This window comes from Ursus maritimus, unplaced genomic scaffold (assembly GCF_017311325.1).
Source record: "Ursus maritimus isolate PB19 unplaced genomic scaffold, ASM1731132v1 scaffold_14, whole genome shotgun sequence".
NCBI classification, from domain to species: Eukaryota; Metazoa; Chordata; class Mammalia; order Carnivora; family Ursidae; genus Ursus; species Ursus maritimus.
This window is the reverse complement of record NW_024423786.1, coordinates 43,907,812-43,925,582: the sequence shown is the minus strand read 5'-3', so window position 1 is coordinate 43,925,582 and position 17,771 is coordinate 43,907,812. Positions and strand designations below refer to the sequence as shown.

At 55.6% G+C, this 17,771-nt stretch overlaps 1 protein-coding gene across 5 annotated transcripts in view; it reads left to right on the top strand.

Annotated features, from left to right (window-relative positions):
- The window catches only part of CRTC1 (CREB regulated transcription coactivator 1), a 70,120-nt gene that overhangs the window by 31,695 nt on the left and 20,654 nt on the right, over positions 1–17,771 (top strand). For 3 of the 5 annotated variants that reach the window (XM_040628998.1, XM_040628997.1, XM_040628995.1), the window contains exons 2-7: positions 8,519–8,635; positions 9,857–9,904; positions 11,456–11,593; positions 12,588–12,649; positions 14,365–14,459; positions 16,710–16,795. In XM_040628998.1, the coding sequence (XP_040484932.1) occupies positions 8,519–8,635; positions 9,857–9,904; positions 11,456–11,593; positions 12,588–12,649; positions 14,365–14,459; positions 16,710–16,795 (546 nt within the window). The remainder of the gene's footprint in view (positions 1–8,518; positions 8,636–9,856; positions 9,905–11,455; positions 11,594–12,587; positions 12,650–14,364; positions 14,460–16,709; positions 16,796–17,771) is intronic. The other 2 variants (XM_040629000.1, XM_040628996.1) reach the window with 1 other exon arrangement.

The window sequence follows — 17,771 nt, the reverse complement described above, 5'->3', positions numbered from 1 at the left end:
GGAACGAGTGAGGAGGCAGCTGGGGAGTGTCTCAGTCGGCCAGGGGGCCGGGGGCAGGGGTGACTCAGCCTGGAATCCACGCTCGGCCACACGCCTGTGACGCTTTCATTCATTCCCTCATTCATTCAGTATTCCCTCCCGCGTTCAGCAGACATTAGATGAGCCACTCCAGCGTACCAGCACGCTTCCGCGGGGTCAGCCGGGCACTCCTCCCCGCGGAGCCCTCTCGGGCTGCCAGCGAGGTGGGACCTGGGCAGCAACAAACTTCAGAATTAACCCGCAGTGTACCAAAGACCTAACTGTAAGATCTAAATCTAGAAAACTCCTGGAAGGAAGCATAGGTGTGAATCATTCTGGACTTAGATTAGGTGTGATGGGTTTTTACTTTTTTTTTTTTTTTTAAAGATTTTATTTGTCAGAGAAAGAGGGGGAGCCGCAGGCAGAGGGAGAAGCAGGCTCCTTGCTCAGCAGGGAGCCCGACGCGGGACTTGATCCCAGGACCCCAGGACCATGACCTGAACCGAAGGCAGACACTCAACCGAGTGAGCCACCCAGGCATCCTGAGGGGGTGGGTTTTTAGATACGAGAGTAAAACAGTAAGCAGCAGGGGCACCTGGGTAGCTCAGTCCATTAAACATCCAACTCTTTTTTTTTTTTTTTTAAGATTTTATTTATTTATTTGTCAGAGAGAGAGACAGCCAGCTCGAGAGGGAACACAAGCAGGGAAAGTGGGAGAGGAAGAAGCAGGCTCCCAGTGGAAGAGCCTGACGTGGGGCTCGATCCCAGAACTCCAGGATCACGCCCTGAGCCGAAGGCAGACGCTTAACGACTGAGCCACCCAGGCGCCCCTAAACATCCAACTCTTGATCTCAACTCCGGTTTTGGTCTCTGGGTTGTGGTTCGAGCCCTCCATTGGGCTCTGTGCTGGGCATGGAGCCTACTTTAAATAAACAGACAAACAAGCAACAAAAGAAAAACAGATCCGATTCTATCAACATTAAAGATTTTCGTGCATCCAAAGACCATGAAGAAAGTGAAAGGATGGGATGCCTGGGTGGCTCAGTCGGTTAAGCATCTGTCTTCAGCTCAGGTCATGATCTCAGGGTCCTGGGATTGAGCCCCGCATGGGGCTCCTTGCTCAGTGGGGAGCCTGCTTCTCCCTCTGCCTGCTTGTGTGCTCACTCTCACGCTCTTTCTCTCTGACAAATAAAAATCTTTAATTAAAAAAAAAAAAGGTGAAGAGACAACCCACAGTGTGGGAGGAAATATTTCTAAACCACGTCACTAATAAACAAGTAATATCCATAATATATAACAAACTCTTGGAATGCAACAAGAAAAAGACAAACCACCCAGTTTAAAAAATGGGTAAAAGACTCAAATCAACGTTTCTGCCAAGCTGATACACAAATGGCCAATAGGCACCTGGGCAGTTGCTCCAAATCTTTAGCCACGGGGGAAATGCACATCAAAACCACAGCAGGAGACCACCGCGCCCCCATCAGGTGGCAGAAGCCAGCAAGTGCTGGGGAGGATGTGGAGAAATGGCGACGCTTCGGGCACGGCTGGCAGAAATGTAAAATGGTGCAGTGGACAGCAGTCCCGCAGTTCCCGAACGAGAGAAGTTCAGAATTACCGCTCCATTCCTAGCTATGTACAGGTGAGGAGGCAGCTGGGGAGTGTCTCAGTCGGCGGGGGAGGCCAGGAGCAGGGGTGACTCAGCCTGGAATCCCCGCTCGGCCACACGCCTGTGACGCTTTCATTCCTTCCCTCATTCACTCCTAGCCATGTACCTAGAGATTGGAAGACAGGGACTCATGCAGATACTGGTACCTGCCTGTCAGTCGCAGCAGCACTAGTCACAGTTGCCAAAGGGCAGAAACAACCTAAATGTTCACCAGCAGCTGAATTGGTAAACAGAATGCGGTCCATCCCTGTAATGGAATATTACTCAGCCACAAAGAGGAGTGAATCCCTGACACATGTTACAACACGGATAAACCGGAAAAACGTGGTGCTGAGTGAAGCGCGCTGGCTGGCTCAGTTGGTAGAGCACGTGACTCTTGATCTTGGGGTCGTGAGTTCAAGCCCCGTGTTGGGCGTGGAGATTACTTTAAAAAAAAACAAAAACAAAAAAGTGCTGAGTGAAAGAAGCCAGTCATAAAAGGCCACGTGTTGTGTGATTCCATTTAGGTGAAAGGTCCAGAACAGGGAAATCTTAGAGACTGAAGGCAGGGGGGTGGTTGCCAGGGGGAGGGGAATGGGGAGTGACTACTGATGGGGATGGGGATGGGGTGTCCTTTTGGGGTGATGATGGAAACTGGACCTGGGTGGAGGTGATGGTTGCGTATAACGTTGCATATGTTCTCTGTGCCACTGAATTGTACATGCTAAAAGGGTTCATTTTATGTTATGTGAATCTTACTTCGATGAGTAAGTTTAGAAAGACAGAAAAAGCAGTCCCGGACCTTCCTGGTCAGGCACTTGTGCGTGCACAGCTGTCTCCCCCAGAGCCCCAGGTTTCCAGTCCTTTCCAGAGAGTGTTCACTCTGTCCCTCCCTCTCATGGGTGGTTCTTTGCCCCTGTACTTGGGCAGCTGGGCCTTCTCCCTTAGGCCTCATTTTACCTTGCAGTGGGGGCAGGTAGTCCTGTGTGGTTGTGGGAGAAGAATTGTCCTTGCCTGGGACTCTGAGTACATCCTACATTCGCATGTTCAGACAAGGGTTCTTCCTGTGGATGCCAAGCCACTGCATTGTGCCAGGGTCCTTGTGGGGCTGACAGTCTGATGAGGGGAGATGGACCTCAGTCAGGTGGGTTTGGACAGCGAGCCGTGGAGGAGGTGATCCTGTGGAGGTGAGATGCACAGTGTTGGGCTGAGCCGGTGGAGGAGGGGGTGCCAGTGCGAACACCCCGAGGCAGCGACCTGCTCTGGTGGTAGAGAGCAGAGGGCCAGACCATGCAGGCCTTTTCTGGTGAGGGGTGGGGGGACTAAGGTCCGCTTGGAGCACACAGCTCCTCCCTGGCCCTCTGCAGCATGGCCCCATGCCTGCCTTGGCTTTGCAGAGGACAGAGCTCAGCCTTCAGCAGGTCTGCTCCCCTTAATCTCATTAGAAGGCCAGCCAGTTGCCATGGCGATTGCTGGGAGGGTTGGGGGGGGGGAAGCCAAGGCCAACTTCATCTGGAGAGTGAGGACTGGGAGGGGCTGGCAGGTAGGGGTGTCGCTGCATCCTGCACAGGGTCCTGGAGGACTGGGGGCTGTCCTGGAGAAGTGTGTGTGTTTGTCATGCCAGACCTTCCCAGGGCTGCCAGCCCCCCATTCCCAGCCTTGTGGCTTCCCCTCTGCCTGGCTGGTGGAGACCCCTGGGGGCGGGTGGGAATGTGTCCAGCAGGCCAGCAGAGGGTGTGGGCATGGACGGAGGTGGAGGATGTGCACTGTGCTGGAGGATCAGCAAGGTGGGGCTGGGAGAGGCTGGAGAAGCCACCATTTACATAGGGCTCTGCAGAGGGAGTGGGTGTCAGTTGGGACAGGGGAGAGGACTTTGTGTGGGGTAGTGGAGGGAGATGGTCCAGGTGGTCAAGAAGTGGGGGTGCCCTGCCTGAAAACAAGGGACCTTGGGCTGGGGCAGGACCCCAAGTGGCTTTTTACACAGAGAATCGTGTTGGGTCCCACCTTCATGGAGTCAGTGTAGACTTGTCATCAGATCGATGCTCTAACTGGAGGCTCCCAGAGGAGCTGGTGTGCTCTCATCCACGATGCCACGTGGCCTCTGACACTCTGTGGTGCCAGCTGTCTGCTGGTCTGCAGGGTCATGCAGGGGTTCAGTTCCAGAAGTGGAGTCTGTGCCCTGCTCAGCCACTTCCAAGCTGGGTGACCTTGGGCAGTTTTCTTGCCTGGCAAGTCACTTTTCCCATCTGGAAGGTGGTGTGTGCTGATGCTCCCCTCAAAGGGACTGTCTTGGGTTGAATTGTATCCCCCTAAAACCTATGTCCATGCATTTACCCCAGAACCTGGGAATGTGACCTTATTGGCAGGAGGGTCTTTGCAGATGTAATTAAAGGGCTCAAGGTGAGACCATTCTTGATTAGGGTGGGCCTGAATCCAGTGACAGGTGTTATAAGAGAAAGGAGAGGGAGATTTGAGGCATACACAGGGGAAAGCCACGTGGGGACGGAGGCAGAGACTGAAGCGATGTGGCCATAAGCCCAGGAACCCTGGAGCTGCCAGGAGCTGGGATAGGCCTGGGACGGACTCTCCCTCAGAGCTTCAAGAGGGAACCAACCCTGCCGACACCTTGATTTTGAACTTCTGTCTCCTGAACCGTGAGAGAGTAAATTCTTACTGTTTTAAGCCACGCTGTTTGTGGTCTTTTGTTACGGTAGCCCTGGGACGCTGAAGGTAATATGACTATTATGATAGCTTAAATGTGCTGGGAAGGGCTCTGTGCCTATGGCGGGGGCTGAGGGACACCTGGGGTGCCATCTGTAATGCTTGGGGTGGGGAGACGTTGAGTTCAGGGTGGACAGGGTCTGTGCTGTGCTTCTAGGCCGTCCACGATGGAGATACCTCTGACCCCTAGGGCCTGGTGCTGCTTGCTCAGTCAGTTCCAACCTCAGAGCAAGAGGGTTTGAGAACTATGGACTAGGAATATTGTTCTGGAAAGATACGAGGCTGCAGCAGGCTGATGGGAGGTGAGTACACCTGGTAGTACTTGGTGTCCAGCGTGACCACACACATTCCTGGCACTGGACGCAGTGTGACCAGCAGACTGTGAGTCTTAGGTCCCCACAGTGGGGACCGGATGGGAATGTTGGACAGGGTCCAGTGCAGCAAACCCAGTGAGACACACTGGAGGCTTCACACGAGTTGGTCTGGGTCAGTCAGGCATGCTGCACCACTGCCACTTTCCTAATTTTGCTCCAGTAAGGCAGGAGGGTGGCTTTAGGGGAAGCTGGGTGAGGGGTGTTGGGGAACAGTGTACCATCTTTGCAGGTTTTCTGCAAATCTAAAACTTCTGCAATGAAAAGTTTATTAAAAACAACACAAACCAAGCTAGAGGCTGATGTGATAGTGACTTGAAGGGGCTGCTCCTTGGGTGGGATATCAGGGAGGCCCCTGTGGGATGGGCATGGAAGGGGGCTGTCACCACAAGGCCAAGGCCCTTGGGGGTGCACAAACTCAGGGTGCTTTGGGGCGAAGGAATGGGGAGAGCAGAAGGCAGGGAGGTTATGGCAAAAGCATGGGTCATGGGGCACCCCTCCACCCTCAGCCCAGGCCCTCTGAATCTGGAGTAGGGTCCACTCATAATCGGGAGGCCCGGGCTATCTGACCACAGGCCACAAGCAAGGGAGGGGAGCCCTGAGAGATGCAGGTCTCCTATTCTAGCACGTGGCTGCCAGCAAGTGACAGCCTTGTCTGAGCCTCACTTCCGCATCTGCACTGCCCTTTCCAACAGCCATGAGGATGGGGTGGTGGGGAGGCAGAGGCACCCAAGCCCTGTAATAGGGTTGGGAGCTGTATTGGCCTTCTGAAAGGCGCTAGTGTAACCTCCAGGTGGGCCTGTCACCTGACTTGTCAAAGTCGGCCCTTGAGAGAAGGAACAGCAGTGTTCATTCATTCACTCACTCACATGTTCATACACGGATTTGTTCCATGAGCAGGTGCTGCTGAGTGACAGGCGCTGGCTTGGATGCTGGGTTTACAGAGCTCTGTTGGCGAAGTTAGGGGAAAGTGCTGTTGTTGGGGGGCACAGAGTGAGGACCGCTGGCCGGAAGGATGCACGAGGGGCTGTAACTTGGCAATAGGAAGAGGCTTGAGCATCAACATCCAGCAGTTCATAAGGTCCTGCCCGGTGGTGTCACTCCGCTGTCCTTCCTTCCCGTGGGCCCTCTGAGGCAGCAGGTTCTTGGTCAGGGCCCCAGGCTGGCATCTTCTCACCTCAGTACCCTGCTCCTGGGGGTTCCTGGCAAGGGCTGGGAGGGCAGTCAGCTCCTGCAAAGTTTAGGGGGTCCCCAAGACCACATTCAGGTCAGCGGGTCACTTGAGGGACACAGGACTCACTGGAAGCTGTTACACTCACAGTTAGGGTTTATTACAAGCGAAAGGACACAGTGTTATAATTGACAAAGGGAAGGGCTGAGTGGGGTGGCATCCAGGAGAGTTCCGTGGATGGAACTTCTGGGTGTCCCCTGTCTGTGGAGTTGTGTGGACAGCTTTCACTTCTCCTAGCGCCAGTGTGTGACAACACGCGTGGTGTACTGCCATCCAGGGGTACTCCCTGAGCCTCAGTGTCCAGGGTTTTTAATGGGGCTGCATGGGTGACCTCCATCTCTAGCCCCTGCAGGGGGCGAGCTGATTCCACATGGCCCAAGACCCCTACCCTAAATCACACTGTTGGCATAGACCACCCAGTGTGGCCCAAGACCCCAGGCAAACAGAGATAGTCTTGTCAGGCAGAATGTTCAGAGGGCTTCCACCTCTCAGGGATGGGGACAAAGGCCAGACTTCTCTAGGCCAGGGGGACACTTTCCTGCGCTGCCAATATGCAACCAGGGACAGGCACAGGGTGCCCCCAAAGAAGTGCAGGGTCCCACACACCTTCCACTCCAAACCCAGAGGCTGTACTCCAAAGCCCGACAGTCCTGCAGCAAAGTGGGGAGGTGGGTGGGAGGCCATTGCTAGAAAGAAAGGCTCAGACAGAGGTGGGGCCTGGGAGGGCTGGTGTCACAGGGGCCTGCGAGCTTGAGCATCCTGTCAGTCCCCAGTCCTGTAGATCGTCCCCGACACCAGGCTCCTTCTGGCCTGGAACATGGCAACTTTGTGGAGTGCTTGGACAGGATGCTGGAGCTCCCTGCGCTGGCGGTTCAGCCTGGGACAACAGTGCATGTGTTGGAAGCACTTGCTGTGTCCCATACCAGGCATTCTCTCCCACTCCTGGACAAATGGGAAGGGGAGACCAAGGCCACGAAGGGAGGACGCCCCATGGTTCTTGAGAGTTGGACGCAATGCAAGCTCCTGCCACAAGGCTCAGACACAAGGAAGCCCGTGGGTGTCTTGGGTCTGAGGTGACTTGTGCCCATGCAGGAGTGGGGACCCACCCTGCTTGGTCTCCCCCTTCCCCTGGCCAGAGGCTGGCCGGTTTCATCTCGCATGAGTATGAGGTGGAAGGGACACAGTGAGGTGGTCACAGTGAGCGTCTCCAGCCGTTGGAGACAGACCCTGGGCCGGGCCCCGCAGATCCCAAGAACTACCGGTGAAGGATGGAACAAGGTCAGTCTCCCTCCTGACTCCACTGCAGCTCGCAGGAAACAGCTGTTTACCTGGGTGAGGTGCTCTGCTGGGCGGGTGGCCAGTTCCCGAGCCTCACTTCCCCCTCCAGGATCCAAGGCCCCCCAGGAAGTAGGGGCCGGCGTGGGAGAGTGGGGCGGCGCGGGCAGCCAGCTCACGGAGCGCTGCCAGGAGCTGTTTGTGAGGGAACGTGAGCCGGCCTTGTTGTGTACACAGTGTCGACCCTAGCAACCGCCCCAGCCAGGGCCGGAGCGGACGCCCACCCTCCCTGAATGCCCGGCCACCACCCCTCAGGCACGACGCCTGCCTCCCAGTGGGGTGGGCCAGGCATTGTGGACCTTCAGCCCTAAGGGCCGCGAGTGGCGCCGACCACGCCAGGGACATCTGCTGTTGTTCCCAGGAAAGTGGAATCAGCTATTCAAGGAAGAGGAGGCTAGGTTCCAGCCTCACCTCGAGGCAGCTGCGGCCAGTCAGGGAACTGGGCTCCTGGGTCTGAGGTGTGGCCCAGTGGGACAAATCCCCGTGTGAGTGACCGGTGGAGGCCTGTGCAGGCATTCGGCCATCCCAGATGAAGGCCCTCCTCTGGACCCAGCTCCAGGGAGGCCAACAAGAGAGGCAGAAGGAGCCTGGGGGCTTGGGCAGGACCCCTTAGCACTCGGACGGGGTCTGGCCGACCCGCTTGCCCTGTGTGTGCTGCTGGAGGGATCACACGTCCTGCGCTTTGAAAGTCAGCGCTGTGCTTCTGAGACAGTGCCTCTGATTCAGGCCATTGGAAAGACAATTTCTCCTGTGTCCGGGCGTCAGTTTGCAGTCTCTGGCCTGCACCCCCGAACTTAGTCTTTGGTTGTGATAAGAAGTGGTTCCCCTGGGTGGGTGAGGGGCCTTCTCCACAGGCTCTAGGCTCCAGGTCTGCCTGATACTCTCTTGTTCATTCACAGACCGTACAGGTGAACCAATAAGGCTCCCCCAAGTTCATGGAGGCAGCTCCCCACAGGGCCTGCTGCCCTACCTAGGGAGAGCTGCCTGGGGCACCTTGGGTTTCTGATTCTGCTGTTTTGCGTGAAGAGACACCCGACTCCTTTGAGTATCTGAGTCACAGGGTCCCGCACCCTCTGTGACTGGTGCCATTGACCCCATCACTTGGTTCCTTTCTGGGCCCCCCGGGGTGGCATTCTTCATGATGTGCTTGGGAAGTCGTTGGGCCCGCATTGCAGCTGCTGGCTTCTCTTGCAGCTCCAGCTCCAGAAGTCTCAGTACCTGCAGCTGGGCCCAAGCCGTGGCCAGTACTACGGTGGGTCCCTGCCCAACGTGAACCAGATCGGGAGTGGCACCGTGGATCTACCCTTCCAGGTGAGTCCCCATCCCCCCCACAGCCTCCCACCTGGTGCACGTCCTATGCGGGGCCCACCCTGGCCACAGAGCAAGTGTGTGCGTCAGCCGCTGCGGATAGCTGGGGTCACCAAATAATTGCCGCAGCCCGCCTTCCCCCGCCCCCACCTACTCTTCCTGTCCCTGGGATGGCTTGGCCAGGCCTTGCCTGGATCCCCCTGCCTGTCCCCTGTCAGCAGAGCCCGCAGTGAGGCTGTGGTCTGGCCAAGAGCGTTTCGGCAGCCGCTACACCTGTTGGCCGGCTGTGCGGCATCGGGAACCGCTCGGGGCCTCTGGGGCTTGGCTCCATCCTGCCTCACTAATCCGCAAGCCCAGCAATTCTCAGAAGGAGGCCCTGTGGCCTGACCCCACTTGTCTGCAAACGTTTCTTGGCAGAGACGCACACAACGCGGCTCCCGCAGGCCACACAGCCGCCGCACACGTCCTTATCATAAATAATGAGAGATAAGGCCCACCGCCTGGGTGCTGGGCTAGCCTTTCACCCTGGCTGTGCCCTGACCCCGGTCTGCAGGTGGAAGCAGGGGTGAGGTGGGCCTGGGAGTGGGGCCCGGAGCTGGGGCCACCCCCAGCTTGTCTGGGCTCTGTAGGGACAGGTCCACCAGACGGCCACACACCCGCCCCTTTGCTGGGACAGAGCCTCAGAAACAGCCACGTCTGTCCATGTGTTGACAGGCCAGGTGGAGCCAGGCCCGTCCCGCATGGAGCTCAGTCCCCCACCCACCCGAGTCAGTCCCCACCCCAGCTCCTCCTCCTCCCACACTACTGCTGGGATGCAGCAGGGCACTGGCCCGGGGTCCCCTAGGCTCGCTCTGGGTCCACCTGGCTCAGGTCCGCATCTCCTAGACTCCTTGGAGCATGGCCCCCCTCAGATGGCCTCCTTGCTGGAGTAGACACGTGGGGCCGTTGCGCCGATCCTGAATGTGCTCCAAGAGCCTGACCTCTTTGTCAAGGCCCTTCCTAGTTTGAGTTTTCTCTCCTCCTCCTGCCTCTCCCCTTCCTCTGTTTCCCCCATCCCCTTCTCCCTCAAGGAGAGCATCTCTCTGGGCAGCCCCCAGTACGGCCCTAGCTAGGGCTGGCATAGAGCCTCCTTGGGCCAAGGGTATACTGGGGCCTGTCGGGCATCCCACTGGGGGGCCAGACGAGGCAGGAGTGTCTCAAAGTCTCGGTTCTTTGCATTTTCAGCCCAGCGGATATCTGGGGGAGGCCCTGGCAGCGGCTCCTGTCTCTCTGGTAAATGAGCCCCTGGGCTGAGGCCTCGGCGTCCTTGGCACGTGCGCGGGTGCTGGGTATCCCTGCGTGGTCGCCCCAGTGGCCTGGCGGGAAGTGCCCTGTCTGCCAAACGGAAGTGGATCCACTCTGCACCTCCCCCTGCCCTGTGTGGGGAAGTGCGTGTGGTTGCGTTGAGAGGCCCCCACCTGGGGGATCTGAGCATGGGCATCAATGCTGCATGGTTCGTTCCTGCGACACATGCACATGTATGTGTGTGTGGATACCAGGTGCAGCCTGGTGAGCCGGGCTGTGGCCGGGCCCGAGCTTCTCTCTGCCTCTGGCTCTGCTTCAGCTGCCTTGGTTTCCCGCCACCCCCCCGCCCCCGCCGGCCTTGTAGGCATCTCTGGGAGGACAGTGACCACCCCTGCCCTCCAGTGTTTGTGCGTGGATGGCAAGGATCCCACCTTCCCTCAGTCACTGAGATCTCCAGGTCCAAGGCCTTTTGGAAGCAAAAGTGCAGAAAGACCCAAGCTGGCAGGATTCTTGCTGGGTCAGAGAGAAACAGGGGGCCCCAGACTCTAGGGAGAGCTGTCAGCCCCGAACACTGGCCCAGGCGTTTGGATGGGTAGGGAAGAGCAGTGATTCCAGCCAGTGGCAGTCTTCCGGAAGGAAATTGCTTTTGCCTGGCTGCCCAGAGAAGACAGAAGGGCCCAAGGGCCAGATGGCGGGGTGGGGGGACTGGCTGCCTCCAGAGCTGGCTAAGGTTGCCAGTCTCACCCCAGTCAGATGGTGAGGGGCCCCACAGCACTAGGGCAGGCAGGGAGCAGGCTCCCAGGGGCCCCGGGGGCATGGAGCTGGGAGAGGGAGCAAGGAACAAGGTCTGGCCAGAGGCCTTGTGCCAGCCCCAGGTGCTGGAAGGAAGCCCCTTCCGGCTGAGCCACGGGCCAGAGCTCCAGAAAGCGCTTGCACTTGGCTCTGGTGGTGAAGGGATGAGGTGGTGGGGGAGGGCGTGGGGGGCTCATTTCAATCAAGACCGGCCAGGGCTCAATAAGGAGCCTCTGGGGAGCCAGCACTTGGCCAGGTGGGCCCCTTGACGTCCTCGGCTGGAAGCCCTGGGGGCTGTCTTTTGGCAGGCCCCTCCAGGGATGACGTAGGTGGGGAGAGGAGGCCAGCCAGGCCCAGAGAGAGAAGGCGGAGGCCTGTCTGCACCTGGCGAGGCTGGGGGGCGCTTGGGCCGTCTGCACCCCTGGCACCCCAGCCGGCACCAGGCCCCGAGCTTATGCTGCTCTGCCTGGCCCGTGCATGCCAGCCGCACTGCACGCCTGCCGCCCGGCACCCAGGATCCCCAGCTCGCCCCTACCCCGGCAGTGCTCAGAGGCTGGGGGCCCCGGCTACAGGAGGAAGCCCATCCGGGCTGTAGAGTGGTGACAAAGGGGTGTCTCAGGAGTGGGGGGGCCTGAAGTCAGATCCTGGGGGCAGAGCTGGGTTGGATCTCAGGCCACGGCTGATAACTGTTTGGGTTTCTCTCTCTTTTCTGGTCTCCTTCTCCCTACCCATCCCCCCGTCGCCCAGACACCCTTCCAGTCCTCGGGCCTGGACACCAGCCGAACTACCCGGCACCACGGGCTGGTGGACAGAGTATACCGAGAGCGAGGCCGGCTGGGCTCCCCACATCGCCGGCCCTTGTCAGTGGACAAACACGGACGGCAGATATCTTTTACCGGAGGACGGGAGGGGGGCTGTTTGGTGACTGTAGCACCTGGAGTCTAGCTGACTGAGCTGCCAGCTCTGGACTGGAATAAGGTTGCCCCAGCCCTCCAGGGCTCCCGGGCAGCACTGAGGGAGGGCGCAGTTGCAGGGACCCTGGTGGAAGCAGTGTGGCTAGCCAAAGAGCCTTAGGCTCAGGCGGGGGCAGACGGGGACCAAGGCCCCAGGCTGCTGGAGCAGGCAGCCTTCAGGGAGGGCTGGGGAAGGTAAGGTGGGACCCACACTGTGTTGGATGTCTGGCTGGGCACTGGAACCCAGAGAGGCTGTGAGCAGAGTGTCCACATCTTGGGGCCATGCAGAGGGCAGCCCAGCCCAGGCAGCCGGGCCGAGGGGGGTCTGAGCCAGACCCAGACAGATCCAAGGGAGGCTCCATCTGAAGACACAGAATTCTCCTCTGCACCTTGGCCAAGCAGAAATCGTCGGGAGTTTCTCCCCACCCCCAAGACTTGGCCGCCCCTTGGTGCTTGGCCAGCCAGCACCGCACCCCCCATCACCAGAGTCTGAGTGGCTGCTCTCGAGACCCCCCAGCATTTGAGAACAGAGAAGCCTGTTATTTCCCACTTCTCATTTCCGTGGCTGGGGCAGCCCGACCAGCTGGGCCCCAGACAGAGCCCTCGGGCCCGGGGAGCCACCCTGTCAGCCTAGAATTAAGACCCAGGTCAGCTGAACGAGACTCCCCACTGCCCCCCCACGGGCCCCGGTTTCACAGCCTAGGCCCCTCTTGGAAGGGGCGCAGCTCGCACGTGTGCTTGCAGGGGGTGAGTGCTGAGTGCTAGGTGGACAGGACCGAACCCCCGGGGCTGCTCGCAGCCAGGCAAGAAAGGCCCCCGCCCTATGGCCCCAGCTGTTTGCAGGCTCCCAGCAGCCTGGCCACGAGGTTCCTGGGGCTCGGGGTGGGGCCTGAGCCAACAGTGCTGTCCCCTTAACTCACACTCAAGCGGACAGCTGCCCGTACGGCACCGTGTACCTCTCGCCGCCCGCGGACACCAGCTGGAGAAGGTCAGTGACCCAGAACCGGCCCTCAGCCCTCTTGTTGGAAACAAAAACAAACTTACATCATGCTTGTGCTTGGAAAACCAATATGCAGTCACTTTAAAATGACAAAACTAAGAAGTATCCAGAAGTTTCTAGAAATCACCTCTATCCCTGTAACACCAAAGTCATAGCTTTGGAGTCTTCCAGGGATTTTTTTTTTTCTCCTTCCATGACTTTTTTCTTTTCTTTTATAGACAGAGTTGGGATTAGGTTGGACATTCAGTATTATAACTTGCCTTTTTTTCATTTAATGCTAAATTATGAGTGGTTTCTCACATTGCTGAACAGTCACTGAAAATGTGATTATAAAAGTATTATATATTTTTTACAGAAGATTAGGAATACACATAAGTGTACCTAGAATAGGGAGGAAAATCAATAATGCCATCACCTACAAAGGTCTAGAATAACAATCATATGATTAATATTAATATCTACAGCAGGTAACAGGATGGCTGTGCACCAGTGTGAACTTACTGTTACCACAGAAGATTATACTTAAAAATGGTTAAAATGGTAAATTTTATGTTACATCTATTTTACCATACATAAAAAAATATATATGTAGGTGATTTCACCAAAGACCAAAAGTAATTTGTTAAACCCATCCGTGTTTATGAAGTATAATATGTCATGTAACGTATCATTCAGCAGCGTCATTCAGCTGCTCCTGAGGATATATTCTGTATCAGGCCCAATTCCAACCATCATATTCATTAGCTGATACAAAATGTGCAGAGCTTTGTGCAGTAGGTGCTTTTATTCTTCACATTTTAGATAGAAGGAAAGTGAGCACAGAGAGGTCAGAAGACTTGCTCAGGGACACACAGCTGAGGGGGGTCCAGGATCTGGACCAGCTTCTCACCACTCATATGGCCCCACAGTCAGAGAGTCACCTGGCCCAATCCTTTGTAACCTGCTCTTCTCCTTGAACTAAGTTTCCTCCATGTCACTCTCCGTGGCTAGGATGTCCCTTTTGGACTCATGCTGCTCTTACTTTCATCCCCAGATTGCCAGCCATGTGGCTGGACCTGCCCAGCTCCCCTTGGGTGGCCACAGTTTCCTGGGTACCCGAGGGGCTCTTCTGGGCACCATCCCTCCAGGCATCTGCTGCTGGGATTACATTGAGTTACTCCAACCCTGGTGCAGAAGGCAGAGCTCCTGGCAGCTCTCATGCCACAGCCCTCCCCAGAGGCTGCATTCTTTCTGGGTCATTTTCTGACCCTCCTCTCACTGCCTCTCCTTTCTGCTCATTACACCTCCTTTGCAACTGAGCATCCTGGGGGGGGGGGCACGGTTGCCCATTGGTGTTTGTCACCAGAAGGGGTCCCAGTGATGTGCTGGGACTTGTACCCCCAAGGCTGGGCTGCTGTGGGACCGTGGGACCCCCTCTCCAGAGAGTTTTAGCAGGAAGGCACCATCCTTTCCCCCAAAGCTGAGAAGCCCACAGACAGGGTGGCAGTGGGGAGGGGCTGGTTAGGAATGGAGGGACATCTCTGCTGCAGCTTTCGGTTCTTTTGAGAACAGTGTCCTTGGGGTTTTATGCAGGTGTAACAGCTCACAAATATGACCCACTATTTCCACGCTGTCCCGTTGAGCATGTCCTGGATAGAGTGGGGCCAGGACTCTCCCATCGTCCCCTGTGGGGCCAAAGCTCACTGTCTTTCTCCTCTCCTCAGGACCAATTCTGACTCTGCCCTGCACCAGAGCACAATGACGCCCACCCAACCAGAGCCCTTTACAGGCGGGTCGCAGGATGCACACCAGAAAAGAGGTATTGGCAGGGCACATGGGCTTCTTTCCTCGGGTCAGGCAAGTCCAGTGGGTGGCCCCTGTGCTCCCAGAGGTCACAAGCTCATAGGTGGACAGACCCGCAAAGACCACCCACAGTGGGTGCTGTGGGACAAGGGGAGAGGCTTGAACATTTTCAGAGATGGTGCTGCTTGAGTTGGGTTTTGAAGCATGCGTAGGAGTTTTCTGGGCAGAGAAAACTGCCCCTTCAAACGCACATTGGCTTCCATTCATGGATTCAGGGCATGGCCACACAGTATGCGGGGGCAGCAAGCCCAAGCCACAGAGGCATTTATCAGCTCGTGACCAGGCCGTCTAGAGCTAGATGTTCAGTGGTGCAGCTCAATTCAGGGCCTCACGCTGGACCAGTTCCCGGCTGTGCAGCTCAGAACCCTCCTGGTTCACAGTTTCTGGGCCCATTCTGCTTCCTGTGGATGGACGTGGGGCTGGTTCTTTCCCACCTCTTGCTTACTCTCCTCTCTGACTGGTGTCTGCATACACCGCTGAGTAGCTAGGGCAGATCTGTGCCCAGGCCCCCAGCCTCTCCCCAGAGCTGGGTGCAGGGGCAGTGTCCCTGGGACCTTCTGGGAGGGTACATACCATCATAAAAACTGGGGCAGCATTACCCAGAGAGGGGAGTGATGTGCTGTGAAGCTGTGGGAAATCCCACCCAGGCTTGATCTGCCTAGAGACACAGAAACCAGAGGATTAATCACATACAGTTAAGGTCCAAACACTTACCAGTTTTGGGGGTAATTGCACTGTGTGAACGTGTACACATACGAGGGAGATTCTGCTGGTAGAATAAGGATTATCAACCAGAACTTCACCCCTTGGGGGGCGGGGGCTGTGCACATGCCATCTTCCCGGGATCCCTGCTCATCAAACAGTGAAGGTGAGATTGCAGAAGGAACTGTCTCCATAATAAGAGTGAGGATTCCAAATGCCGCAGGGGTGAAGAGGACAGGGCACCTGGTGCTTCCCTCCTGTTCCCAGTATTGGGAGCAGTTCTGAGGGAGCCGTCTCCTTGGTGGGTTCCCCAAGAAAATGGGACTTTCAAGCTAGGCTTCCAAGGCAAATGTCATTATCCCTTGGGACTCTGTGACCATGGAAGGGAGCTGCAACCCAGGGGCCCTTGGCAGCTCAGTCAGAGTCTAGTTGTCCTTGGGGTGGGGAGAGGGGAGACGTGTCACCTGCCCCTGTTTCTCTAGAAGGAACCCAAGCAGTGATAGGGTGGGAGTCAGCCTGGCTGCCCTCCAACCTGTCACAGCTGGTCTCTCTGGGTTTTAAGAAGGAAGAGTTGACCCATCTGGCTGTGTTCAGTATGGCTCTGTTGTAAGTAAAAGGCTGAACCTCCAAGCTGCATAAAGAAACCAGGTCTCATAAAGAAGATGTTTAATCTCACCTTAACCGAAAGGTCCAAAAAAGGGGGCCTTCAGGCACAGCTGGTTCCAGGGCCTTAAATGATGCCCGTCCAGTCCCTCAGACCTTCCCTCCCCTCCTCTCCTCCTGTGGGGCCAGCTGGCATTGCAACTAATTCTTGAGGCCATAGCTACAATGATTAGGTCAACCCTGGCTGACATTGAGCATCATGGGCTAGGAGGCACGTGACCACAAGGTGGCAGGTGGGGCAAGGAGGCAGGGAGACTTTCTCTGCTGTTCCCTGCAACCTGAGACCTCCAAGGCCTGAGTCAGTCCCATGCAAGGTAGAATTAATACATGTCCTCAGCTCCAGAGCTCCTATTTTCATTTCTTTCTAAGTCACCGGGTCTCTGGCTTATTTATTTATTTGTTTGTTTGTTTGTTTATTATATTTATTATTTATTTGAGAGAGAGAGCTTGCTCATGCTTAAGCAGGGGGAGGGGCAGAAGGAGAGGGGGAGAGAGAATCCCAAGCAGACTCCCCACTGAATACAGAGCCTGATGCAGGACTCGATCTGATGACCCTGAGATCATGACCTGAGACAAAACCAAGAGTCAGACACTCAACCGACTGAGCCACCCAGGCACCCCACTGACTTACGTTTTTTTAAGTGTTTTTTTGTTTTGCTTTGAATGAAACCCTTTTTTGTACTTTAGTGCAATCCCTAGAAGTCCCTGTTGGCACAGTTACACTTGTGTCACGGTCATGACTGTGTATGTCAGGGGAGCTCCCCCGGTGGTGCCACAGAGCTTCAGAGTGAAAAGGTTCTGATTATCCTTCTCTCGCCCACCCCACCCCACCCCACCCCAGTCTTACTATTAACAGTTCCAGGAATGGAGGAAACCACATCGGAGACGGATAAGAATCTTTCTAAGCAAGCATGGGACACCAAGAAGGTAAGAGAGTCTTAAGGGCTTTCGGAAACGATTTTCCCTCTTGATCTCTTTTTCAAGCATAGCCTGGCCCAAGGTGGAGAAATAGCCTATTGGGGGAGTTTTGCCGTCCCAGAAGTGTGACCCTCACTCAGATTTGACCAGTCGTATAGGCCTATTTAACGTGAATGGCAGAAGCCCTGAAAAATGAAAACCCACGTTTGCCATGGAAGCATATATACTAAAAGTGCAACGGTGCTTAGCACAGCCACTGCCCAAGAATGACACACAAATTCATGAAGCGCCTGGATTTTTATATATGGTGTTGGCTGTGAGCTAGACTTACTGTGGTGACCACTTCACAGTGTATATAGATATCAAATCATTATGTAACCTGAAACTAATACAGTATTATAGGTCCATTATAGCTCAGGAAAAAAAAAAAGTTGAAGCTATGAAGGTTAAGTGATTTGTCCAAGGCTGTAAAGATACTCAGGGTTTAGAACCTATACCTCCTAATTCTTAGCCTGTGATCTTTCTCCTAACCCATAGTATTGGGTAGTCGTCAATGTTTGTAAATGTCGACAGTCATCCTTAAACTTCCATTCATCTGCACAGTAACTACAACATTTATTAGACTACAGAGTCTACTTGGAATTTCTGTATTATTTCCAGGTCCAGAATAAATTTCTCAAGTTCAACCTATAAAACATAGTGGTAAGATAGAATTTGTGCCATGAATACAGATTTCAAAGAATTTGCGTAGAACAGAATGCACTTAACACCAAAGCTAGTTTGAATATTAAAAAAAAAAGAAGAACTAACACCCATTGCTGGGGGTGGGGAACCCACTGCTGTTCAAATTGTGGTGAAAGGGGCAGCAACATGAATTGCTCATCCCCTCCAGGAAATCATAGGGAGGTGACAAATGAGCAAACACCGATGTGTTTCTCAAAGGCATGTATTCAGGGCTTTTGAAATAGATTGGAAACAACCTGAA